Here is a 27223-nt window from a genome sequence, read left to right on the forward strand (position 1 = left end):
CGCGGGTCACGTGCCGCTGCCCACGCCGCGGGTGGGAGCCAGGCCCGGTGTCCCCGCGCGGGGGAGGGTCGCGCTCCGGGCGCCGCTCCCGGGCCGGGCCGGGCCGGACCCGCTCAGCCCCGGGGGCGGGAGCCGCAGCGCGGGGTCAGGCCCGGCCCCGGGGACGCCCCCGCCAGGCCCCGTGCGGCTCCCGCCCCGGCCCCGGGCGCCTCAGAGCGGCTGAGCCGGGGGCCCCGGCGGGCTCGGGGCGGCCCCGGCCGGGGTCACGGGCCCGCGGGGGAGGGGCGGGGCTGGGCGCTGCGGGCTGAGCTCCGCTCCCTCCGCTCGGCGCGAGCTCCCAGCCCCGCCCCCTGAGCGCGCGGGGCGGGGCGGGGCTCAGCCCCCCCCTGGTGCTCCCAGCCCCGCCCCCTGAGCGCGCGGGGCGGGGCGGGGCTCGGGGGCGCCGACGGAGCCTGGCTGCGGTTGTGGAGAGAAGCTCCTGGATCCGCTCTGGGGGGAGCCGGGGGTGAGGGGCCGGGAGTCCCGGGGCCGGGGAGGGAGGAGAGGTTGGGGGGGGTCTGTCAGGGCTCAGCGGGGGGACAGGGCGCAGGGGGGGGTCTCTGCGGGGCGGTGAGGGGACAAGGAGCCGGCTGGGTCGGGGATTCTGGGGGGGGCAGTCGGGGGGGGGGCAGGAAGTGGGTGGGGGTCGGATGGGGGCAGGGCCAGGCTGTTTGGTGGGCGCCGCCTGCCCCACCCTACAGCTCGTTCAGCAGTTTGAGGCTGGCAGAGGAGCCGAGCTCTGAGCTTCTCCCTTAGGGCCACCGTCCCTGTCACTGCTCACATGCCAAATTCTAGTCTGTGTTTAATTCAGTGCCACAGGGAGATTCCTGTCAGGGGAGGGCAGCTTCATTTCAAATTAGCCACGGGGGGGGAGGGGGAGGGATCACATGAGAAGAGCAATATCCTGCACCACCCACCTCCTTCCCAACCCTGCCAGGGGAGACCCCCCCTCCCCCGCATTCCCTCAGGCTCCAGAGGGGTTAATTCGGTGGTTCTCAAACTTCTGTACGGGTGACCCCTTTCACATAGCAAACCTCTGAGTGCGACCCCCTTATAAATTAAAAACACTTTTTACTATATTTAACACTAGTATAAATGCTGGAGGCAAAGCGGGGTTTGAGGTAGAGGCTGACAACTCGCAACCCCCAGTAATAACCTCGTGTCCCCCTGAGGGGTCCTGAGCCCCAGTTTGAAACCCCCTGGGTTAATTTAATGTTAACACCCTGTGTCCATTCACATCCGTGGAGCCAGTCTCTAGGAAACAGATGCATTCATGGAGGTTAAGTCTATTCATGGCTATTAGCCAGGCTGGGTAAGGAATGCTGTCCCTAGCCTCTGTTCGTCAGAGGGTGGAGACGGATGGCAGGAGAGAGATCACTTGATCATTGCCTGTTAGGTTCACTCCCTCTGGGGCACCTGGCATTGGCCATTGTCAGTAGACAGGATACTGGGCTGGGCTGGATGGACCTTTGGTTTGACCCAGTCTGGCCATTCTTATGTTCCAAAGTTATGGAGATAGATATGAGTCAAGGAAGACAGCAGAGTATCAGAGCCCTGGAAAAGTCTCTGACTGGATGGGCTCAGGCATTTGGTCACAAGCTGAGGTGGTTCAAAAGTTTTGTTTTGGTTTTTTTTAAGCAGAATTTTTGTATTGTTTCTTTAAACCATCAAACGCGGCAAGCAGCAGATATTTGGCCACACACTTCCGAAACCCCAGACCATGTTCAGGTTTTGGCAGCCTAATTTCAGATTTTCAATTAAAAAAAAAAAACCACAACAAATTTTGAAGGAAAGCAGACATTGTCCGTGATTTTTTTCTGCTTTTTCAAAACCCCTAGTTTTCGATCCAGAAAAACTTTTTCTGGAAAATATTTGTCCAACCCTTTTAATGAGCTTTAGTGGCTTTTAGCACTAGCTGGTGCTGAGAACCAGGGATACCTTGTAAAGAAGTTTTCTCAAAACTGGGTTTGTGCTGAGATGCGGAAGGTTTATTTTCCCCAGGGCCGCCCGTGGGTGCGGAGCAAGTGGGGCAATTTGCCCTGGACCCCCCAGGACCCCCCACTAGAATACAGTGTTCTATAGTATTGCGATTTTTGTATGGAAGGGGCCCCTGAAATTGCTTTGCCCCAGGCCCCCTGCATCCTCTGGGTGGCCCTGGGCCAGAAGCAGAAACACGGGTGCTGAGGCAACTAGTTACTGAACACACAGACGCCGAGGGAGTTTAGGCACCGACAGGGCTCAGCAGAAGTTTTGTGAATTGCAGTGGAGGCTCCAACTGGGGTTTAGGCACTTAAGTAAATACTGTGAATCTAGGCCTCCCGGACAGGGAAACTGAGCTAAGGACGGGGCTTGATTGACGCTTCACTTCCTCACTGCACAGGTGTTCACACTCCGCTCAGGCTCACTGCGACTTTTCTGAGCAGTCTCTGAACCACATTCTCAGCCAGGGCACATTTGTATATATCACGGGCCTTGGCATTTCTAAGTGGGCCTGAGAAATAATCTTCCCCCCTCCCCCTACGCATAATCATTCCTGCCCCCCCCACTAAGCACTGGGATTGAAGGAGAATGTCGGGGAGAGTCAGTGAGAGGGGAGTCACTGGACACCGTCCAAACAGATCTAACCCAGTGACACACAGACACTGGGGGCATGTGGCAGCTTTAATTCTTCCTTATCCCCCACCCCCTACCGAAAAAGTGCAGCCGAGCTGCTTGAGCCCTGCAACCACAGTGATTACGGTACATCAGTGAGATTCTCAAGACTCCCTGCTAGAAAAGATGTTTTAATGTGGCTCGGGTTTTACTATGGAGGGGGAAGAGAAGGAGCAAGGCGGGTGTTGCTTGGCTGGGGAGGAAAAGACATCAAGGAACGGACATAATTCTTCCCCAGTTCCCGAAGCCGGCGGGTTCTCCTCCCTGATCCTCCCACTCCTTCCCCCCGGAAAACAGGACCCTGGATCTTCATTTTGAAAATATGGGCGCCCTGCCCTTGCCGCCGCAGATTTCAAGCAATCTGCTGGAATGGGCCAGGCCCCTAGCCGATGTCCATCCTGTATGAGAAGCAAACCCTGCTCCCTCCACCCTGCAAGGGTTAAAAGGAAACTGTGTGAGCTGGAACTGGTGGCGTTTCCTGCCCCCGCAGGGATTTTTCCCTGCACAGGGGATGCCCTCGCTCTAGGGCAGGGGTTCTCAAACGTTTGTCCTGGTGACCCCTTTCACACAGCAAGCCTCTGCATGCGACCCCCCCCTAATAAATTAAAAACACTTGTTTATATCTTTAACACCATTATAAAGGCTGGAGGCAAAGCGGGGTTTGGGGTGGAGGCTGACAGCTCCTGACCCCTCATGTAATAATCTCATGACCCTCCGAGGTGTCCCAACCCCCAGTTTGAGAACCCCTGCTCTAGGGCACACAAATCGTACCCTGCTTTACACATCCTGGTGCTATTACAGCCCTGCGGGCGTGGGTGTAGCATCAGGCACCTTTATACCAGCACAACTTGTATTCACACCGGGGGGGTTGCTGATATAACTGTTAGAAAGAAAAGAAAAAAAATCCCACCCCTCCCCAGCACAGATCAGTACAAAAACTATATACGGAGCAGGCCTTAAAAACATGTCTCTTCAACGTTCTCCCTGTATAAAACCTCTTCTGTTTCTCTGCCTTGTGATTGTAAGAAGCTAGTTTTATGACGTTGCTGGTTTTCCACACTTGAGAATCACCATGTCATTACAATAATCCCAGCAAACTGAACGAAGAACAGCCTCTTGGAGATCTTTTTCCTGTCTTCTCGAGGCCATGGCACCTACTAGAAAGAGGAAAATTAGTTTACCTTTCACTTTGCTCAGAAATGTGTCTATCCCCGATTGAAGCTGGCCTCCATGCTCCCTGCTGCAGCTGCCTGCCTCCTTGCTGATCTGTTGTGAATGTGTTCGCTGGGCCCTGGGATCCTTCAGTTCTCGAAAGGAGAAAATATAAGGAGATAGGAGACAGGTATATAAAATAATGAATATATTGAACTACCTCTGTACAGATTAAACTTTAAACAAATATTTCCCCATGCTATCATAAACAGAATTAAGTAAGTCAAGTCACTGAAGAGATAAAAGCATTTCTAAATAAAAGAGCTGATCAGAAAATCCCTCAACTTTATAGAGGTCAACAGTATTGGCAGAATTATGGCAAAAATATGCCATTATACGGTACTATACTTCAGCCATCATAGTTAGAAATTTCAAAACAGAATCTGATGTGAATTAGAAATAGATCAGAGTTGCAACATTAGTTTGATTGAGAGTCTACCTTTGCCAAAGTTCTCGATCTAATCAGATCCATTTCTAATACAAATAACAGATGTAATTACTGTATGTTGCAACATTTAAAAACTTCCTATCAATTATCTAAACAATTAAATTAAAAATCCAGAACTATAGAGTGCCACGTTAAATCAGCTTCTTAATTTATTTGGAACATTTGTGACGATGCGGTTCTGGCGGGACCCAACTGAGAGTGCCAATTCAGGACCAATTGCTCAAACAGGGCAGTCACAGCCCTAGGCTGGGGTTTTTCCACCTCTAAGGCAAACCAAACCAGCCAGACAAGAAGGACTTCGGTTTCACCCCATTGGCAACCACAAGTCACACGAGCAATTTCCTTAGAAACTCCAGTCTCCCAGTATCACCACCAGTGCCACTCGTCCTGGGGATGAATGGTTATGAAAACTAACACCCCAATAAAAGAAAAAGGTTCTCTCGATCCCAAAGAATCAAGCCCCAGACCCAGGTCAATATACACATCAGATCTTACCCCCAAATCATGCTGTTGCCAATCCTTTAGAATCTAAAATCTAAAAGTTTATTCATAAAGGGAGAAAGGTAGAGATGAGAGATAGAATTGGTTAAATGGAATCAATAACATACAGTGATGGCAAAGTTCTTAGTTCAGGCTTGTAGCAGTGATGGAGTAAACTGCAGGTTCAAATCAAGTCTCTGGAACATCCCCCGCTGGGATGGGTCAGTCAGTCCTTTGTGCAGAGCTTCACTTTGTAGCAAAGTCCCTCCAGAGGTAAGAAGCAGGATTGAAGACCAGATGGAGATGAGGCATCAGCCTTATATAGGCTTTTCCAGGTGTAAGAACCTTTGTTCTTACTGTGGAAAATTACAGCAAAATGGAGTCTGGAGTCACACGGGCCAGTCCCTGCACTTTGCTGAGTCACAAGGCATGTCTGCCTTCTCTCCATGGGTCAATTGTGTAGCTGATGGTCCTTAATGGGCCATCAAGCAGGCTAGGCAGAGCTAACACCAACTTGTCTGGGATATCACCCAGAAGCAGAGCACCAACTTGAAATACAGACAGTATAGAGCCAATATTCATAACTTCAACTAAAAATGATACATGCACACAGACAGCATAATCATAACCAGCAACCCAGAACCTGGTCTTGGACACCTTATATGACCCCCTTTACCTAAGATTTGGTGCCACTACAGGACCTTGGTTGCAACCCATGTTCTATATGGTCCCAATTTATATCAATAACGTCACAACATTCAATTACATTCAGTATTGCCAACACCATGTATTCAAAAATCATGAATAAGCTCTAAAAAAAAAAAAAAAAAAAAAAAAAGAGAGGAAGATTAAAAAAAAATGTTTTTTTTTTTAATTTGCCTTGTGGTTACTGAGCCATTAGATAACACTTGTGTCGTGTTTTCAGTAGAGGTGGTTGAAACAATTTCTGTTCCATGGGAAGTTCTGACATTTCAAAATGTATTTTGATTCTGAATCAGAATTTAAAAAATTGAAATTTCCCATTAAATGAAAATGTTGGAAAAAATTATTTTGGGTTGAATGAACCCAAAATATTTTAATTCATTAAAATTATTTTAATGAAACCAAAATATTTCATTCTGCTTTTGACTTAAAAAATAAGATACAATTTCAAACTAAAAAGATGTTTTGAAACAAAACTGTGAACCGATCCACTCTGAAATGTCAAAAGGAACATTTCAACAATTTTGATCTGAAACTCAAAAAGAGTCACACAAACAGTGGAAAGTAGGCCAAATTATGAACGATGAATATATAAAAAAAAAACAACACAAGCACATAGGGATAAAATTAGGAAGGCTAAGAGCATGGGTACACTTGCAGATGTCGAGCGCTTTTTGTTAAACCAGCCTTCAGAGAGCGCGGTAGGGAAAGCGCTGCAGTGTGTCCACACAGACAGCTGCAAGCACATGGGCGTGGCCACATTTGCTGCACTTGCAGCGGCATTGGGAGCAGTGCATTATGGGCAGCTATCCCACAGAGCACCTCTTCCCATTCCGGCGCTGTGGCTTGTGGGAAGGGGGTGGGGGGCATTCTGGGTCCTGTCTCAACGCCCCGTGATGAATCGGTTCGCATCCCAATAATTCCTGTGCTTCCGTCCACATTTGGCACCGTCTTTCAACGTTTTTTATACTGCGCGCTCTGTCTTCCCTTTCGGTCTGCGGGAATGGATCCTGAACTGCTGAGGAATATGCTGACGCGTCTCGCCAGCACGTCACGTTTGGCAATCGAGTTACTCCTTGAGATCCAAACTGACAGTGAGGACTTGTGGCATTCATCGACATGCTCAGCACCATGGAACGCCGCTTTGGGGCTTGGGAAAGAAGCACGGAGTGGTGGGATCACATCGTCATGCAAGTCTGGGATGATGAGCAGTGCCTGCAGAACTTTTGGATGAGAAAAGCCACTTTCATGGGACTGTGTGAGGAGCTCGCCCCCACCCTGCGGCGCAGGGACATGAGATTGAGAGCTGCCGTGCTGGTGGAGAAGTGGGTGTCTATTGCAACCTGGAAGCTGGCAACTCCAGACAGCTACCGATCGGTCGCTAATCAGTTTGGAGTAGGAAAATCAACTGTTGGAATTGTGTTGATCCAAATTTGCAGGGCCATTAATCGCATCCTGCTCAGACGAACCGTGATTCTGGGTAACGTGAATGACATTGTGGCTGGCTTTGCACAAATGGGTTTCCCTAACTGCGGAGGGGCGATAGATGGGACGCATATTCCACTTCTGGCACCAGCCCAACTAGCCTGAGTATGTTAATCAGAAGGGGTATTTCTCTATGGTTCTCCAGGCGCTTGTGGCTCACCGGGGGTGCTTCATTGACATTAACGCAGGCTGGCCCGGAAAGGTGCATGACGCACACATCTTTCAGAACACTGGCCTGTTCAGGAAGCTGCAAGCTGGACTTTTTTCCCAGTCCAGAAGATCACCGTAGGGGAAGTCGAAATGCCCATTGTGATCCTTGGAGACCCTGCTTACCCTTTAATGCCGTGGCTCATGAAACTCTACACAGGGAGCCTTGACAGCAGCAAGGAGCAGTTCAACAACAGGCTGAGCAGGCGCAGAATGACGGTGGAGTGAGCTTTTGGCCGTTTAAAGGGCCGCTGGCGCTCTCTGTATGGGAAGCTGGACTTGGCCGATGACAACATCCCCGCGGTTATATCTGCGTGCTGTACCCGCCATATCATTTGTGAAGGGAAGGGGGAAAGATTCGCTCAGGCATGGAACTCGGAGATTCAACACCTGGAGGCTGAATTTGCACAGCCAGAGAGCAGGGCTATTAGAGGGGCCCAGCGGGGAACTGCAAGGATTAGGGATGCCTTGAGGGAGCAATTTGAGGGTGAAAGCCACCAGTGACGTTTGGTGCCCTGCACGGGAGTGAAGTGCAGTGGTTCCAATGTTAGTAGGAATCTGTGTTTGCTAAGCTGATTTGCAGTGCCTGTTGCTTTCCTGGGCTAAGGTATCTTTTACTTTATGCAATAATAATGTTTTCAAAGCCAAAAAATCCATTTATTGAAAAGAAACACAACTGCTTGGGAAACGGAAAGGGCAAGGGGGTGGGGAATGGCACAATCACACATTTGTGTAAGTCCTATTATCCTACTCGGCCTTCCTGTCTGGAGTGCTGTGCCATGAGTGCTGCACCTCAGGCTGGCTGTACTGCATGGTGATGGGGGTTGAGTGCAGTGAGGAAGAGTCGTAGTTTTCAGGGCTGGGTGGTGAAGCTACAGGTGTGGGAGGCAGCTGGTGGCGATAAGAACCAGGATGTTGGGGAAAGTGGGTTGGAGGTGACATGAGGGCACAAGGGAAAGTGTTGTGAGACGAGGGCTGCAGCGGGCGTGGTACTGCTCCGTCTGCATGGCTACGAGTGCCTGCATCGAGTCCGCTTGGTGCTCCATGATGCTTATCAGCCGAACTGTGCTTTCTAACTCACAACACGGCCACACCGGCAAGGCACGTAGAGCGCTCTGACTCCGCGGCTAGAGCGCTCCTGGTACTCCACCTCGGTGAGTGTAATAACGTTTGATGCGCCCCCACTGGAGCACCACGGAGCCAGTGTGGACGCCCTGGTCTGTTAATGCGCTCTGATTGGCCTCCAGAAGTGTCCCACAATGCCAGTTCTAGCCACTCTGGTCATCACTTTGAACTCTACTGCCCTGCCCTCAGGTGACCAACCGTCAGTCCCACCCTTTAAATTCTCTGGGGATTTTGAAAATCCCCTTCCTGTTTGCTCAGCCAGGAGTGGAGTGCTCTCAGGGAATCCTTCCAGGTGACCATGCCTCCACGTGCCAGGCGATCCTCAGTATGGAGCAATGGCGAGGTGCTGGACCTCATCAGTGTTTGCGGGGAGGAAGCTGTCCAGTCCCAGCTGTTTCAAATAAATTAAAAAGTGGATTGAACATGGCACTCTGTAGTTCTGGATTTTTAATTTAATTGTTTAGCTAACTCGTAGGAAGTTTTAAAATGTTGCAACATACAGTAATAATAAAATTACATCTGTTATTTGTATTAGAAATGGATCAGATTAGATTGAGAACACCAGAACGTTGGCAAAATTCCAGTCCCAATCAAACTAACATTGCGACTCTGATCTATTTCTAATTCCCATCAGATCCTGTTTTGAAATTTAAAAAATAATTTCTAACTATGATGGCTGAAGGAAAGTATAATGGCATATTTTGAACATAATTCTGCCAATCCTGTTGGCCTCTATAAAGTTTTTGGGGGCATGGAAAGAGGGATTTTATGATTGGCTCTTTTATTTAGAAAATGCTTGTATCTCTTCAAGAAGGAGTCCGGTGGCACCTTAAAGACTAACAGATTTATTTGGGCATAAGCTTTCGTGGGTAAAAAACTTAGTTCTTCAGAAAGCTTATGCCCAAATAAATCGTTAGTCTTTAAGGTGCCACCGGACTCCTCGTTGTTTTTGTGGATACAGACTAACACGGCTACCACTTGTTACTTGTATCTCTTCGGTGACTTGATTTACTTAATCCTGTTTATGACAGCAGGGGGCAATATTTGTTTAAAGTCTAATCTGTACAAATGTAGGAGTTCAATATAGTCATTATTTTATATCTCTCTCTCCTATTTCCTTATATTTTCTCCTTTCCACAACTGAAGGATCCCAGGGCCCAGCAAACACATTCACAACAGATCAGCAGGCTGCTGCAGGAAGGGCGGAGGCCAGCTTCAGTCGGGGATAGACACATTGCTGAGGAATGTGAAAATGAAACTTACTTTCTTATTTCTCGTAGGTGCCATGGCCGCAAGAAGCCAGGTAAAAGATCTCCAAGAGGCTGTTATCTGTTCCATTTGCCTGGCTTCTTTTAACGATTCGGTGATTCTCATCAAGTGTGGGCACAATTTCTGCCGATCCTGCATCACTCAGTACTGCAAGGAGTTCAAAACCTCCCCCCCGTATCCCTGCCCTCAGTGCAGAGAACCCTTCCGGGAAGGGGAATTCCAGCCTAACCGGGAGTTGAGGAATGTCGTTGAAATAGCCAAAAAAATCCCAGAGCCAAGGGGGAAGAAAGCGTGTGAAAAACATGAAGAGCTTTTGAAACTCTTCTGTGAAGTGGATCAAACCCTGATCTGTCTGGTATGCAGAGAGTCCCACAGCCACAAGGACCACTCCCTGCTTCCTGTCAAGGAAGCTGCTCTGGATTACAAGGTAAGAATTAGTCATTTTTTTCATTTGGGATATATCCCAGCCCAGACATGCTCTAACAATCAGAACAGAGCCAGCTGAGAAATATAAAACCAGCAACGTCATAAAACTAGCTTCAGAAAATGACACGGTAGAAAAGCAGAAGAGATTTTATACAGGAAGAATGTTGTTTTTAAGGCCTGCTCTACATACAGTTTTTGTACAGATCTGTGTTGGAGAGGGGTGGGATTTTTTTTTTTAAACAAAATAGTTATATCACCAAAGCCCCCGGGGTGTGTGTGTGGGGGGAGGGAAGGGGTCAGGAATTGGTTATGTGTAGGCGGAGGGGGGAGAATTATTTCTCACGCCCACTTAGAAATGCCAAGGCCGGTGATATATCAAAACGTGCCCTGAATGAGAATGTGGTTCGGAGACTGCTCAGAAAAGTCGCAGTGAGCATGAGCGGAGTGTGAACACCTGTGCAGTGAGGAAGTGAAGCCTCCGTCCAGCCCGTCCTTAGCTCAGTTTCCCTGTCCGGGAGGCCTAGATTCACAGTATTTACTTAGGTGCCTAAACCCCAGTTGGAGCCTCCACGGCAATTCACAAAACTCCTGCTGAGCCCTGTCGGTGCCTAAACTCCCTCGGTGTCTGTGTTTTCAGTAACTAGTTCCCTCAGCACCCGTGTTTCTGCTTCTGCCCATGCGCACTGCATCCCGATGCCCGTCTCCCACCTAAACCCCAGGGAAGATCAGTGTTTGGCCACCGAACTTCTGTGTGGGGCCTAACCTGGTAGGTGTCCTGAGACCCCTCAGGTGAGTTCACACAGAAAGTTTCCCTCATCATTTTTAGCCCAGTGTTTAGAGCACTCACCTGGGACATGGGAGACCACAGGTTCAAGTCCCTCTTCCAGCTGGTGAGGAGAAGGGATTGGAACAGGGACCTGCCACCTCTCTATGGGATATTCTGAGGTGGGGCTCCCTCCATCTCTCCTGCTGAAGCTGTTCCACTGGGGATAAATACTTAGGCCTTGGCTACATTTGCAAGTTAGAGCACATTAAATCAGCCCCGGGTGCCCTAACTCCCAACGCGTCCACACTGGCAGGCACTTAGAGCACCTGGACTCTGCGGCTGGAGCACTCCTGGTAATCCACCTCCACGAGAAGCAGAGAGCTTGCTGCGCCCCGGCTGGGTGTCAGCGTGGACGACATGTTGCATGACTGCGCTGTGACTGGCCTCCGGAAACATCCCGTAATCCCCTGAAGCCAAGTGGCCACTCTTGTAGGGTGACCAGACATCTGTATCTTCCCAGACATCTCCGGCTTTTTAGTCCTTAAATTGCCGTCAGGGGGGGAATTTTTAAATATCTAAAAATGTCTGGGAAAATACGGACGTATGGTAACCTTAGGTAACATGAGGGGAAGGGGACCCCGAGTGGCTGCAACTTGCAACTCCCAGGTTCAGGTCATTGGCCATAGGGGTTGGCGCCACGAAGTTTCCTGCCAAGCCAGCCGGACGGCGATGGTCAGGAGCATTTCCCGGGAACCCCACGGTCCACAGCAGCCTCCCTCCTAGTCCTGCGGGCTGGGAACGGGTCAGGTCGGGTCGGGGGGGCTCTCTGCGCGCTGCCGGCACCTGCAAGTCCCGCTCTGCGGCTCCGGCAGCTCCCATTGGTGCTTTTCCCTTTTCTCTGGGAGCCACGGAGCTCGCGCTTGTGGCGGTCGCACACTCTGCCCCCAAACGCACAGCCCCTCCCCCCACATACACACAATGCACTCTCTGTCACACTCCACTGCCCCCCGCATTTGAAAAGCACGCTGCAGCCACTTGCACTCTGGGATCGCTACCACAATGCACTGCTCTCTGTGGCGTTGCAAGAGCTGCAAATGTGGCCACGCACTGCGCTTGCAGCTGACAGTGTGAACACACGGCAGCGCTTTTCCTGCTGCTGTCTTGGAGAGCTGGTTTAACTCCCAGAGCTCTGCCCTTTGGGAGTCATTTGCAGGAGAGGGGAGAGAGAGAGACCGCGAGCATGAGAAGGACTGAACAGTCATGTGGTTAGAGCACTCGCCCATTTTATTATGCATTTAATATTCTTGAAAATATAAATAAATGAGGGAAACCCTCCAAAGGCAACCGAAACTAAACCCGTTTTTCTTTTGCTAGGAACAAATTCAGAGACATTTGGAGAGTTTGAAAAAAGAGAGAGACGAGATTCTGTCGTATAAATCGAGTGGGGAAAATACAAGCCAGGAACTACTGGTAGGTGCCGTTCTTACTCAGAGGCAAATGTGCACTGGGACGTTATTGATACTCTGCTTAGTCTAACGGAAGAAGAACAGTGAGCAACATCTTCCCTTCCATGGAAGATTATTGCTTATTTATTCTCCTTGTAAAGAAAAACTGTTCTGCTTTAATCGAGTATAAACAGGAAAATGGAGCATTAAGGAAAGAGGTTTAATAATCCAAATATTTCCATTGATAATGTGAATGTAATTTGTTTAGCTAACAGTAGTTTCTCCTTTAGTCTTTCAGCTAGAGCTGGTCAAAATTTACCAACCACAAAAATGTCCTGTAGCAAAATGGGATTTAGTAAATAAATAAAAATCAGTTTTTTGACAGGAAATTTCACAATGAACAAAATGTTTATTTTCATTTCAAATTGAAGTTTTCATTTTGGTTTTAAAAAGCTGAAATTATTTCAAATGTTTTTTATCCCTTTGTTTCCCCCATTTCTTCCTTTTTGCCACTGATACAATCACATGAATAATTTCCAAGTTTTTTCTCCTAGTTTTTCCCTTTTCTTTTTGACAATTTTTCTAAAATGGGAGAACTTTTGAAGAGTTCCAGACAGAATGGAATAAAAGGAAACAATGGGGTGGTGGTGGAAATGGACATTATTTTATTACATTTTAGAAAAAAGGGGAAACAGAAATGTGATTTTTTTTTCAATTTATTTCATGATATTTTACAAACAAATTAAAAATTGTCCCATTTTGAACACTGAAAAATTGCAAAAAAAATTTTGAAATGTAAAAATTTTTGCAAATTCCTCCCCCAGTTTTTGGCTTTACTGTCAACAGACAGAACTGGTGGCATATGAGCCTGTTTGTGAACCTGAGAGAGAATTTGTGGGTTTGACTTGTGATACTCTGACATCCTTACTAATGTGTGTGAAGAACAAAGGACAAAGACACGGTGTGTGGCTTCTGCCTGGCTGGCTGGGTTTGTTAGTATAATGGGAACGGATATGAACAGATAAAGTGTTAGAGGGTAGGTGGGAGTGTAACATATGAGGACACACACTGGAAGGCTGCCTGGCTCCTCTCTCAAGCCAAGGTCAAGCACAACCTTACTCCTCATCCCTCCCATGGGGCACAGAAGAAGTGGGATGAGGACCCCAGACTCCCGACCCTCCAGAACGGAACATGACCATAAGTTGTAAGGGGTGTGACTAGGGGTGCACGCTGCAGGTATATGTGGACCTGCTAAGAAGGAGGAATGGGGAACGAGGACACAGGCAAGGCTCTGCGGTGTCAGAGCCAGGAAAGGGGACACGGGGTAAAGGCTCTGTGGCATCAGAGCTGGGAAGGGCGATACGGGGTGAAGAGCTCTGGATATGCTGGCGTGCGGAGCTCTGGATATCCTTGCTTGGAACTAACCCCAGTAAGTGTCGCATTTCCTGCACTTTGGACTTTTGGTCTCCTGCTTTCTGGCTGCGAGACAAGAACCAGGGGAGGGTTAAGGGAAACCCTCGAACAATAACCACAACAGTATAGTGCGGGGAGCCTCTATAGAAATCTGCTGCCCCGGAGAAGGCTGGTCACTGAACACCTGACCAAACCCCACTGAAGTCATTGGAAAGACTCCTGTTGATTGTGGTGCTTTGGAACAGGCCCTAGCGATATCGCTGCTGGACGTTGCCGTGAAGAAGATCTGGGTTCTAGATATGATGTAAGTTTCTTGCTTCTGGGGTACCAGGCGCTAGAGAGCTCCAGAAAGAGCATGACTTGGTGGGCTTCTGTCCAGTTCACATGCACGTTTCTAAGTGCCCTGCAAACTCAGATCTGAACCTGTAAACAGATGTCTTGCCAGCCACCCAGTTTGTGCTCAGAATCCCTGTGTGGGTTAAAATTGGAGATTTATGATCTGACAAAATGTTTGTATCCTAAACTGTGCATTCAAAACTCGTCAGAGCAATTGTTGGGGCTCTGATTTTGAAGCCAGTTTTAGAAACACGGCCCTATTCATCTAGGTGTATTTTGTGGGGAGAATCTCTTCCCCAGTTCAAGTCAAGCGCTTCCGAGTTGGGTTCTACTGTTTGCTCCGCAGAAGTAATCCTTGCCTGTCCCGTTCTGGATCCCACACCTGCTGTCCTTCCTGTTATTTGAAGGGTCTGGTTTCCTAGACACCACTGATATCAGAATATCCTAATAATGCAAGATAGATTCATATTCTAACCACCAGTTAGGGTTCTTCAGAATTCATTGGAAAATCATCTGTCTACTGAGCATCGAGTACGTTCTCCATAAAATATCAAGAGTTAAATTCTACAGGGTTGCAATGACATGCTCCCATGTGCATACATGAGGCTTTACAAAGTGTCCCATAACTCACTCCGTGTTCCTGTCCTTGACCTGTGCTTTCTCTGTTTCTATCTCTTCATTTCAGAAACAGCTAAAAACTGAGAGGCAAAAGATTGTGTTAGAATTTCAGGAACTGCACCAGTTTTTGGAGGAACAAGAGCGACTCCTGCTGGCCCATCTGGAAGAGCTGAATAAGGAAATTGAAAAAAGGAGGGCTGAATATGTTGCCAAACTATCTGAGGAACTATCCTCTTTCAGTTCCCTGATCAGTGAGATGGAGCAGAAGTGCCAGCTGCCAGCAAGTGAATTCCTGCAGGTGAGACGGTGTTAGAAACACCCCAGGGCAGGAAAGTCTCCTAAGCCTTCACTTTTGCAGTGTAGGAGTGTGTGACATTCCCCTGGTGTTATCTGGACCGGTGATCTGCTAGTTCACTCCGGTCCTCGACTCTGGGATCCAGCTTTACCCTGCTCCGCTGTGAGAACCCCCACTGCTGGGCTGTTCACACACTTTCAATGCCCTTACAAACTTAGATGCTTCTCCCCACAGGCTGGCTGGTTGGTCTTCAGCCAGCCTCTCCCCTTTGATCAGCGCTTCAGTCGATTGGGGGTGATGTCTGTAAATGGAAGTGAAAGAGCCTGGCAAACATCTCTCTCTTTTATCATGTTCTTTCTTCCCTCTTGGCTTTTCCCCCTGCCCCTTCAGATTCAGGTCACCATTGCCTCATCACAGTCCCAAACTGACCACAGGAAGGGGGGTGAGTCACTCCAAAGTCCAAAAGATCCTTTGTTGCTGCCTAGGCCAGTGTCCTTTGTTCCTGTGAGGCTGGGCTGGGCTTGTCCCATCCATGCCCTGATGAGGTGTGAACTGCCCCTCTGCTCCAGGAGAATTTTGCCTGGGCTTGTTTTAAGCCATCAGGAGACATTTTCAGCCCCATAACTACATACATGAAATTACAACCTATAACATCACTATAACAACAATGCTCAGTGCATCGTGAGCCTTCTGAAGACACCCGACATGATAAACTTTTCATTGGATACCACACAATCATATTTTAAGGATGAACGTGGGGGTGCAGCGTATTCCCCTGAGGTACACAGTGTCACACAGTCAAAGGTCAGAACATACAGTATTGCTAAAATATATATTATTTTTCTTTAAGGGCTTGATAAAATGCCCAGTAAAGTCAATGGAAATATACTTCTGGGGTACAACAGGCATAGGATCAAGTCCTAAATGAAAACAATTCTTAGTTAGAATTCTAGTGGGAGAAGGCTCCTCCAAAAATGGCAATCTCTGAATTCTGTTCTCCCTGTTTCATAATGCCAGAACAAAGGGACATTCAATAAAATCAGAAGGTGGCAAATTCAGAACTGATGCAATGATCGCTTTGTCACATATCATGTAATTAGACTGTGGAACTCCTTGCCACCGGATTTCTTTGAGACCAAGCATTTAGCAAAACTCAAAAAGTGATCAGATATTTACATGGATAACACAATATGCAGAGTGATATTAAACCTCATGCTTCATTGCTTCTGCCAGGCACTAACTGTTAGAGAGAAGGATGAGAATGTGCGAGGCAGATTATCTGACACCTTCCCCTAAAGCATCTGGCACTGTCCACCTTTGGAGACTGAATACTGACCAGATGGACCTAAAGTCTGAGCCAGTCTGGCATTTTCTGTGTTCCAAACGCTAACTCCAAAAGATGAAAGATGGAACCAGTCTTTAATTATGGAAATAGCTAAGATTGAAGCTGAGTTTCAATATAAAGCCTAATTTTGCCACTCTTCCTACATACTGCGCAAAAGGAAAATATTGGCCTTAAAATTGACACATGAGGTCTGAGGCTCTGGTGATTTTCTCTGCCAGAACTGAAGTTAGGGAAGCTGTTCGTTACTTATGGTAGCCTGAGCGTGTAAGTAGGTGTTAGAATTCCAAAAGCCTTCTGATGATTTTATTTTTCAAAAAATGCCTCTTTCTAGCAAATAAGAAAGAAGGTGAGAATAAAAAGTAGCATCCTGGATGTCTCTAGCTGATATCTAGGGTCAGATTCTCTGTTGCGACCAGTATCTGCTGTGGGCAGCATTCTTCACTCCTCAGGTGTCCTGCATTGATCCTGGGGTGCAGGACAGTGATTGGCCCTGTGTTACTCTGTACCCCACACCCACTGTTCTCACCCAGCCCCAGCTTCCTGTGCATGTCAAGAAGCCCAGAGGACGGGCCCTCAGAGTGTTTGTGGGCGAGTGGGGAGAGAGTTTACAGCATGGGGGCAGCACAGCATGGGGGCATCCCTCCCTCTGGCCCCCTGGAGTCTGCAGGAGGGGATCTTCCCCACACCTGTGAGTGTTAGGCAGATCCTTGTTCAGCACATTGCAAGACTGAGCCCTTAATTCCATGTGCCGGGTGGTTATCCACATGTCATTACACAAAGAGCCTGTGTGCCTCCTAGTACAAACTTCCTGGGCCCAGACCCTGAACTTACAGCACTTTTGCAAAGGAGCAAAGGCAGCATGTTCAAAGTTTTTGTTTACGTTAGTAAATAAATATTTTTACTTTGAACTTCCAACTGTGAAGACCAAGTGAGTCCCCTCCAGAGCAGGAGGGATCCTTAGTGTGAGAGCTGGGACTGAATTTCCTTTTCTCTCTCCCCTCTAGGACATCAAAGGCACCTTGAGCAGGTAGGTGGCTCCTTCTCACTCTCCCTTTCACTTCCCAGGGCAGGGAAGGGATTTTGGACATGAGACCTGGCTCCCCACGGCCCAGCAGTGCAGAGTGTGGGGCTGGTTCCCAATCTCCCTCCGTTACATCTAATCTCGGGGCTGTTGTCATTGTGACCAGACTCCAGAATAGAGCAGCCTGAGAAAAGAGTGATTGACCCACAGACAGGGGTGTTATTTGTAGTGTGGCTGGTGGAACGGAGACCTCAGGAGATCGGGGATGGAGAATGGGTGTCTCATTTCTAGGTCATAGACTCCAAACTCCACCTAGGTCGGTAGGGATGGAAAGTCGGTGCCATCTGATGACTGTTCAATGGGCTGTTTATTAATTGTTTCTAATTATGCAGTGAGCTCTAGCCGTGTGCTGGGCGTGGCAGGAGATACGATGGCAGAGACGTTCCCTGCTCTGAGGAGTTTATAACGTGCTGTTATCAGTAGCGCTATGGCAGTGCCTGGAGGCTCAAGGCAAACCCAGGGTCCAACGTGCCGGGTGCTGCACAGACACAGACAGAGACAGTCCCTGCCCCAGGGAGGTTACAGTCTAAATAGACACAAGAGACAGGGCGGAGGGAGGAAGGATTAAAATCAATTGAAGGGAACATTCAATGGAGACAAAGTGCTGCACGTTGGGAGGAAAAATCAAACGTACAACTAGGAAATGGGGAATCACTGGGGAGGCAGCAGGACTGCGGGAAAAGCTCTGGGGGTTGCAGAGGGTCACACAGTGAAGGAGGCAGCAGGGTGAGGCTCTTGTGAAAAAGGCAGATGTCACTGTGGGATGCTGTCCCAGGTTGCTGTATTCACCGCAGGTGCTGCCCCCTCCTGGCTGCTCTGGGGATTAGCTCTTCCAGGGCCAACCCCTCCCCTGGCGTCTCCCCCCCCCCGTTGTCTCTCTCTCACTCTGCAGCCTCATCTCTCCCCCCAGGAGCTGCAGCTTCCTCTGCGTGACTCAGCCCCCAGCCAGGTCACTGAATGGTTCCCCTGCTGGGGGGCAGAGTCTCGCTGGCCCCACTGCCCAGGCAATGCCGCTCCAGCCGGGGCTGGGTGGGGAGCTCGAGCCGCCCACTGCTCCAGGGTCCAGCCCAGGGACCCTGCCACATGCAGGCAACGTCTGCTCCCTCCCTGGGCTGCTCCCCACTCCCCTCCCACAGGCCTTCGTCTCCCCCTGCTCTCTGACGGGGGTTAGACCAGGTGACCCTGGCAGCCCCCTCTGGCCCTGTGAGTCTAACACTCCCTCCCCCAGGGCCCGGCTCCCAGCAGGCTGTTCTCTGCCTGGGTCCCTCCTGCCCTTTCGAGTGCACAGGGGGGGGCTGCAGCCTCCTCACTGCAGCCATTTCTGCTGCCACCTGCCTGGCTTTGCACTAGCCCAGCCCCCACCTGCTCAGCTGAGCTTCATCGTCCAGCCAGGGGTCACTGCTCTGGCCTGAACCCCCCGTGTGTGGCCTGTCTCCCCAATCTCCTCGTTCTCTGCTTCCTTCACCCTTTCCGGGGGCTGATGTGGGGTGAGCACCCAGCACAGGTGTGTTAACAGGAGTGTCAGTGTAAGACACAGGAGGACGTTGTTCCCCCCTTCTTGCCACGGGGAGGCCCCAGCTGGAAAACTGTGTCCAGTTCTGGGCACCGCACTGTGAGAAGGATGTGGACAAACTGGAGAGAGCTGAGAGGAGAGCAACAGAAATGACCCGAGGTTTAGAATGGACGAGCTGTGAGGAAGGTTGCAATAAATGGGTGTGTTCAGTCTAGAGAAGAGGAGACTGAGGCAGGGCCTGATAAGTCTCCAGATCTGCCTGAGGCTGTTCTGCAGAGAGCGGTGACCAGTTGTTCTTCACGTCCCCTGAGGGCAGAACAAGGAGGAATCGGTTTAATTTGCCACAAGGGAGATTTACATCAGTGTGACGGGTTCCCGGGGTGCAGCCTGGACTGTGGCACTGCTGAGCCCTCCAGATCCCCAGCCTGGGCTGCCTCTCGCCCCGCGATGCTGATGTCGAGCTACAAGCCTGACAGGCCCTGCGCTGACACAGACACATACGGGCAGGGACCCGCCCGGCCGTGTTACATGGCTCATCCCCCAGCCATTGACGAACCAGCAATAGAAGGCGCCAGCCAGTTCCCCACAGCTCCAGCCCTGCCCCCCAGAACTGCACCGACTCCCACTGCTCCCGGCTCCCTGGACAGTGCCGGTTCATTCAGTCGTTTGCCGTCCCCCAGTGCGGGGGGGACACACACTGGCCTTGTAAGCTGAGAACCCCGGAGCTAGTGGACTGACCATCATATGTATCCAAAGAACTAGATAAGAACATAAATTATCTTTGAAATGGGTTAGTGGGTCTCACTCCAGGTCCTGGTACGATGGGCATCTACATCACCACAAGGATTGTCGCTAATTATCTCCCTTCAGTGGGGTACGGGATACGTCAGGGGATCCTGCTTCCCACACTCACAATATCAGCGGGGAGCCGTGTTAGTCTGGATCTGTAAAAGCAGCAGAGTCCTGTGGCACCTTGTAGACTGACAGACGTATTGGAGCAGGACGAAGTGGGGATTCACCCACGAAAGCTCATGCTCCGATACGTCTGTTAGTCTATCAGGTGCCCCAGGACTCTTTGCTACACTCACAATACAAGACCGAGGGGACGTTCAGTGCAACTGAAAGGCAGCTAGTGTAAAGCTGGGGGGGGGAGCGGTGGAAGCTGATCTGTGGGGCTGCTGCTGGGTGCTGGGCACCCACTATTTTTGTTCCACGGGTGCTCCAGCCCCGGAGCCCCCACAGAGTCGGTGCTGATGTGTGTCAGGTCCTTAAACTTCACCCAGTTATTCCTGTGTTCACCCCAATAACTTGTATTTGACTAAATGCTAATGTGTGTTGACTAAAGCACCTTCCAGAAAGCCAGTCAGTCCTGATTTACCGACATCAACAGACAGTAACACCTGAGGCTGCCTAGAAGTGGGGGGCCCCCACTGGTGTCCAAACCCTGGCCCCACCCCTGCTCCGCCTCTTCCCTGAGACCCCACCCCCTCCTCACTCCTCTCCGCCCCCTCCCCCCATCACTCACCTTTCAGGCAGGTACCAAGGCAGAGAGCAGAGCTCGCCCACCTTTAAAAGTGATGGGGCCACGGTCACCGTGTTCTGGTGCACGTCCAGAGATGGAGAATCCACCACTTCCCTTGGCAGTTTCTGCCAATGGTTAATGCACCCGCACTGCTAACAATGTCTGTCTGATTCCCATGGGCATTTCTCTGCCTTCAGCTTCCAGCCATTGGTCCTTGTTCTGCCTTTGTTTGCTAAACTGAGGAGCCCTTTAGTACCAAGTCTGTTCTCCCCATGACGGTGTTTATACCCCACACTCAAGTGCCAGGGTTCTCTCAGTGCAAAGCATTTTCACCAGCCCTCAAATCAGATTTGTGGGTCTTCTCTGCACCGGCTCCACTTTTTCAACATCTGTTTTAAACTGGGGACACCAGAACTGGATGCAGTTTTCCAGTATCGGTCTCACCAAAACGAAGGGGAAGCTTGTGGTGTCCAAGCTGAGATTGGACCTGTTCCTGGGGCAACAGAGAATTTATTGCCAGGGTCTGCTGAGCTACAGCCATTCACTAGAATAAAATACATGTTAGTAAAACACAAATATGAACAAACTCCACAACGAGTAACACTGGGTTGTTCTTCAGATGCGAGAGGGAGACGTTTCAGAACCCAGTGGCCTTTTCTTCTGAACTGAAATGGAGAATCTGGGAATCTTCTCAAAGAAATGCATCGCTGGAGACAATAGTGAAGAATTTCAAAGGTAATAAACAGTCACTTGGGGATTTTTCTCACCTATGTTACACTGATAACTGACAGAGCTGGGGAAATCTCTTCGGGACAATGATTATGGATGGAGATAGTCAACTAATCATTTGGAAGCTATGAATTCCCTACCCAGCTCTCAGTACGGCCAACACACACTGGGTTAGGGGGCTGCATTCGGACCCCCTGGGGGTTTCCTTTCCTAGCAGCTGTGAACATTAACCTGAGCTTGAGCTTCCTGCTGAATTCACTGTTTCTGGAGTATGTTTGTTTGGATTGTTTGCCTGCAAGGCCTCCGGTGTCACCACAGTCCCTCTCTTGCTTCAGAGCAGGGCTGGGGAACCTTTTTTCTATCACGGGCCATTGACCCACATTAAAAATCAGTCGCTGACCACTCACCCGCAGGGGGACAAAGAGGGGGTGTGGAGGCTCGGGGTTTCCCCCCGCAGCAGGCCGAGCTGGCATTCGTGGCTTCAGCCCTGTGGGGGGTGCAGAGGCAGTGGCGCTGGAAGAAATTTTACAGTGAGGGTGCTGAAAACTAGTGGTCCCCAAACATTTTATCTGGCAACCCCGTTACCCCTGTCTGTGCCCCCTCTCCCCAGAGCGGGGACCAAGACTGGGCTGTGGCCCTGGGGGGGGGGCAGGATGGCGTAAGGGGGCTGAGGCTGTGACCACACCTGGGGACTGGGGCAGAGTCCTGGGTGTAGGGCCAGCAAATGGGAACCCCCCACGTTCCTAGTTCCCGCAGCTCTTCACAGAGGTAGGTTCCCCACCCCTGCTTTAGAGATTCTCCACCTTTTACCCTCCTGAGCTGGAGAGAATGAGACCCCCAAAGCAGGGGCGGCTCTAGAAATCAGGCTGCCCCAAGCAGCGCGGTGCGCCGCGCCGCCCTTCCCCGGTCCCGCGGCGGATCCCCTCTTCCCGCGGCTCCGCTTGAGCTCCCGCAGGCATGACTGCGGCAGGTCCACCGGAGCCCGGGACGAGCGGACCTGCCGCAGGCATGACTGCGGCGGGTGCTGTGGTCCCGCGGCTCCGGTTGACCTGCCGCAGGCATTCCTGCGGGAGCTCAACCGGAGCCGCGGGAAGAGGGGACCCGCCGCAGTCACGCCTGCGGCAGGTCCGCTTGTCCCGGGCTCCGGTGGACCTGCCGCGGGCAGGTCCACTGGAGCCAAATGCCGCCCCCCCGGGAAAGGGCCGCCCCACGCGCCTGCTTGGCGCGCTGGGGTCTAGAGCCGCCCCTGCCCCAAAGGATGAGCCAGTTTTACTGAGTACTAATGATTGAATGCTAATCAGTGACAAAGTGTCTGTGTGTTGGTCTGTCTGTGAATGATGTGTTGGTTTCAGAGGGTTTGTCTATACAGCAATTAAACACCTGTGGCTGGCCCGTGTCCGCTGACTCTGGCTCAGGAGGTTCGGGGTCGGGCTGGAGCCTGGGCTCTGCGACCCTCTCCCGTCACAGGGTCCCAGAGCCCAGGCCTCTGCCCAAGCCCCAGCATCTACCCCGCAATGAAACAGCCCCAGTGCCTGATCCCTGCGAGCCCAAGTCAGCTGTCATGGGCCAGCCACAGGAGTGTAATTGCTGGTAAAACATCTCTGGTCTGTCATGTCACCTTAGGTCATGTCCTTAGTTTTTAATGTTTGGGGTTATTTTTAGTGACGTGTGTAATGGTTTGTACTGGTCTGAATTGCACTTAACCTCCTTCACTAGAACTTCATAAAGTTTGTTTTCTTTTCATTTTGCTTTTGTGTTAGAACATTAACAATGTGAATATATCCCTAAACACGGCAACCTGACATTTCGTCTTTTTCACCCCTTTCTTCCTCTAGACTCACTCTCGTCCAGACAGCGGTTGGACAAAGGTAAATTTCAGTGATGAGCTGCCAAAATCTTAACAACCGATTCCCTATAAAAAAGTTCTGATTTAAGGGGCGGGGGGAGTGGGGGAGGGGCCGGGGCAGGGGAAGACATACCCGTGGAGCTGGGGGCCCCTGCAGGACCTGGGGCAAATTGCCCCACTTCCCCCCCCACTGGCAACCCTGGAGCTTGCAGCCTCCTCCCCCCTTACCTTGCCCACAGCTCAAAGCAGCAGAACGACTCTGGAGCTCAGCTGAGCTGCCCAGCTGATGCCGGCGGCTGGCCATGCTGCAGCTGGGGGGGAAGCGGGGGAGGGGCCGGGGGAGCCTCAGCCTCCCCAGCTAGGAATCCTGGGAGCAACAGGATGGTCCGGCCCGCGGACCGGAGTTCTTTGCCCACCTCCTGGTGTGACGAAGTGGGACTGTTCGTACTGGGGGCTGGGTGCAGATCCTAAGTTTCTAGCAGCAAAAGGCCATGCAACCAAATGCCTGACACTCTGTCTCCTAGCAACGGATCGCCGGGCCCCTCCCTGCAAAGGTGCATCTAAAGGTGTCGGAGACAAAGGGGTCAGGTGATCTCCTGGCCCGGGAAAGAAGCGGAGGAGAGAGGAGGGGCCGGAGGGGGTTGGGGAGATTGGGGTTGGCTGAGGAAACAGGGGAAGCAGGGAGAAAGGGCTCTGATCCCCGAGGGGGGCTGTAAGGCCCCAAAATGGACCTAACCGGGGGGATCCAGTTATCTGTGCCTGCAAGACCTGTGTTGGACTGTGTTCCTGTCGTCTAAATAAACCTTCTGCTTTACTGGCTGGCTGAGAGTCCTGGTGAATCGGCAGGGCGCCCGGGGGTGCAGGGCCTGACTCCCCTACACTCCGTGACACCTGGCCCTTTAACAACCGGTTTTCCATGGAGGTCTAATTTTAGCAACCGGTTCTTGGGAACCTGCTCCAGCTCACCACTGGTAAATTTCTCGTATCAAAGGGGGAGTGAAAACTTTCCTATGAATTATGGGGGCTCATTGGCAGCACCATAGTTCAGGTTTTGTTTCAATTTTGCATTTGACAGGAGCTGAGCAACATATTACTGGTGGCTGCCCAGATCTGTCCTAAAAACAGAAAAGTCGATTCTTTTCTCTCTTAGAATTTAGAATTTGTAACTAGCGGTTGGGTTACCTGGGTGGGCTGGGGTGCGGGAGAGGGGGCGAGCAGTGGATCTTTGTAGAGATCTAAGAGTTTAAAAATGAGCCTTTTGGAAAGTCAGAGAGGAACATCTCACCTCATTCTCAGAACTCTTTACCCTAAAATGTCCTGATTGTTGGGCCCTGTGATCTGCTGGGAACCTCCTGTGCTGCCAGGGTCTCTGGTCACGTCTGTGGGGAGAGGTGGGTGCAGGTGGGGAAAGGTTCCAGGGCCTGCCTGTCAGGCCCTTTCGTGCTGCTCTGTCAGAGCAAAGGGGCCTTAATGTGCCTGGAAACAGACCCCAGAAGATAGCTCCGGTGCCAGGGACCCCCCCCCCCCCGTCCGTGTGAAGTTGGCACAGGGGCTCCACAGCAACTCTTCCCCCAGCCGTTATTGTAGCAGTGGGTTGGGGCCATGCTGGGGGCCAGGGCCGGCCCTAGGGGGGTGCTGGGAGGAAGTGATAGATTCGTCTCTTCTGGGACTGACTGCGCCAGCCAATCGCACCAGCCCGCGGGGCCCCCAAAGCGCAGGGCCCGGCGCGGTCGCCCTGATTCGCCCTCCCCAGGGGGCGGCTCTGCTGGGGGCACAGACAGGAGGCATCACACTCTGGCTGCTCTCTGCTTCGCAGCCCTGAGGCCCCTGGAGCGAGGGGCCAGGCAGACTGAAGGAAGGACAAAGGTGGCTTAAAACCAGGTCCCTCTGACCCCCCTTGTCTTCCCCCCAAGCACAAGAATGGAATCGCTGAGACTCAGACTCTGGGGCCTGGCTCAGCCGAGCTGATCCTTTCGCTCTGTCCCTGAACTGGCTCTGTCAGGGTGTGAATCCCCCCGGCCCAGGGCTGAGATCTCAGCGCTGCTCCCTGTGCAGAGCTGGGTAAATCCGGGAGGGGGGAGGTTGCCTGGTTCACTTCCCAGCTGGGGCAGGTTCTGTCACTGACACGATCAGACCCTGCCCCAGGGCTGAGCTCTGCCCCTCACGCTCTGATTCTCTCTCTGCAGCGAACGTGACCCTGGATCCAGACACGGCCCATCCCGAGCTCATCCTGTCTGCGGATCGGAGAAGTGTGAGATGGGAACTCAGACGGCAGGACCTGCCCGACAACCCTGAGAGATTTGACAATTGGACCTGTGTGTTGGGCTGTGAGGGATTCACCTCGGGCCGACACTACTGGGAGGTGGAGGTGGAGGTGGAGGAGGAGTGGGGAGTCTGTGCTGTGGGGGTGGCCAGAGCGTCTGTGAGCAGGAAGGGAGGGATCAGCTTTACCCCTGAGCGGGGGATCTGGGTTGTGTGGTGCATCCGCTTCCCCCCGAGCCGGGGACCCCGCAGGATCCGGGTGTATCTGGACTATGAACGGGGGCAGGTGGCGTTTTTCGATGCTGGTACCGGGGACCCGATGGTCACTGTCCCGCCGGCCTCTTTCGCCGGGGAGAGAATCTGCCCGTTCTTCCTCTGTGCTGTTGGGAGTGTGCGGCTCCTCTAGCCCCCACCCTCCTTATCTCTATGGCCTGGAGGACTCAGCCAGTCTGCCCCCCCGCCCCCCTCCCCTTGGCTGAAGGGGGGTGACGCTCTACCCATAGCTCTGTGGCTGTGGAGGTCTGTGTATGGTGCTCTAGGATCAGTGTCTATGCTCCTGGGAGGCCAACTCTGGCAGGGGGGGGGGTCCCACCAAGGAAGGAGGGATCCCCCTGTGGGAGGGACCCAGCCCAGCGCCAGGGAGAGACCCTCAACTGGGGGAGGGGAGAGCAGGGGGGGAGCCTGGCTGGAGAGGGGGCTGGAGGGGACAGCCCAGAGGGCAAACCAGGCGCCAGGCGGGAGAGGTTCCCAGGAGACCAGGGGCAGGTGTCGCAGGGGAAGCAGAGCTGGGCAGGGAGGACCCAGCTGCACAGACAACGTCCTGCCCCTTGGCTTGGGGCGCACAGAGGCTGGGGACCCGTCGGGCCCCCCAGGGTTCCCCCAATCACAGCCCAGGACTGGAGTCCTCTGCTCCCCTTCAGCGGCTCTTCCAGCTGCGTTAGCAGGACACTGGGTGGGGGGTTCGGACTGATGAGCTCCTAAGCGCCCGGGGGGCCAGCGTTTGAGTCTCGCCAACTGTTGAGAATAGGCCACTTCCACCGTAATTGAATTGGCTCGTTAGCACTGAGCCCCCACTCGGTCCGGCACCTCCCCTCTGTTCACGTGCCGTGTGTTTATACCTCCCCCCCTGTATGTTCCACTCCCTGCAGCCGATGAAGGGGGTTTTAGCCCACGAAAGCTTCTGCCCAATAAACGTGTTGGTCTCTAAGTTGCCACAAGGACTCCGCGCTGTTTTTCCTGGGACACACTAACACGGCGACTGCTCTGAAATCCTCTGAGATCTGTGGTTCCTGACACAAGGGAGGATCCGACACTGATCTGTGGGCCAGGGGGTGGGGGTGCGGGCTGTAGGAGGAAGTTTGGTGGTGGGAGGGGGTATGTGGGGAAGGGGTGTGTGCAGGCTCTGGGAGGGAGTTTGAGGGCTGGTGGGTGGGATGGGGTGCAGGCTCTGGGAGGGAGTTTGGGGGTGGGAGGGGGTATGTGGGGTGGGGGTGCAGGCTCTGGGATGGGGTTGTTGGGTGCAGCGCTTACCTGGGGCTCCAAGGCGGAGTAGGGGGGCCTCCATGTGCTGCTGCCCCCAGGCACAGCCCTGCAGCTTCCCACTGGGTGCAGGGGCACTTGGGGTGCCTCATCCCGGGGCCTCAGGGAGGGGCCAGCAGACGCATGGAGCTGGGGCCCCCGGAGGCAGGGGAGAGCGCTGGGAGGGGGCAGCGGGGGGGGCCACTTGGCCCCAAAACTGCTGGAGCCCCACGGGGCACATTGAGGAGGCTCGAGGGCTGTGGATGGAATTTGAGCCCCCTGCAGTAGAACATGATGGGGCGGGGGGGCAACGGGACAAAGAGGGAATGCAGGCTGGCCCCACTAATTAGGTGCCACTGACATGGGCCCTGGAGCAGAGGTGGAAGAAGAAGTGATGGGAGAAATAGGGAGAAGGTGAGGGGGGTTGGGGAGTTTGGGGTGTCCCAGCCCCAGGCTAGGCCGGACAAGAGCAGGCTGCGGGGGGGCGCA

The 27223-nt window shown here is 52.0% G+C and overlaps 1 protein-coding gene across 5 annotated transcripts; it reads left to right on the forward strand.

Moving 5' to 3' along the window:
- Positions 1–428: 428 nt before the first annotated feature.
- Positions 429–26532, forward strand: LOC123345580 (tripartite motif-containing protein 10-like). 5 transcript variants are annotated; one of them, XM_044982563.1, is made up of 8 exons: positions 429–505; positions 9631–10046; positions 12186–12281; positions 14691–14921; positions 17268–17290; positions 20999–21114; positions 22944–22976; positions 25141–26532. In XM_044982563.1, the coding sequence occupies exons 2-8, from the start codon at positions 9636–9638 to the stop codon at positions 25620–25622; spliced, it is 1392 nt and encodes a 463-aa protein (XP_044838498.1). In that variant the 5' UTR covers positions 429–505; positions 9631–9635; the 3' UTR covers positions 25623–26532. The 5 variants fall into 5 exon arrangements, with proteins under 5 accessions (XP_044838498.1, XP_044838497.1, XP_044838496.1 ...); XM_044982562.1 differs by lacking the exon at positions 429–505 and adding an exon at positions 7307–7832; XM_044982561.1 differs by lacking the exon at positions 429–505 and adding an exon at positions 8187–8379.
- The last annotated feature ends 691 nt before the right edge of the window (positions 26533–27223 follow it).

The sequence above is a fragment of the Mauremys mutica genome, chromosome 12 (assembly GCF_020497125.1).
Source record: "Mauremys mutica isolate MM-2020 ecotype Southern chromosome 12, ASM2049712v1, whole genome shotgun sequence".
Classification (NCBI taxonomy): domain Eukaryota; kingdom Metazoa; phylum Chordata; order Testudines; family Geoemydidae; genus Mauremys; species Mauremys mutica.

Excerpts from the sequence above, each read along its gene's own strand:
- LOC123345580 (XM_044982560.1), top strand. The coding sequence starts at position 9,603 with ATGAAACTTACTTTCTTATTTCTCGTAGGTGCCATGGCCGCAAGAAGC. Across the intron at positions 12,282-14,690 it reads ATACAAGCCAGGAACTACTG|AAACAGCTAAAAACTGAGAG; the intron begins GTAGGTGCCGTT and ends TCTTCATTTCAG. Across the intron at positions 21,115-22,943 it reads AATAGTGAAGAATTTCAAAG|ACTCACTCTCGTCCAGACAG; the intron begins GTAATAAACAGT and ends TTCTTCCTCTAG.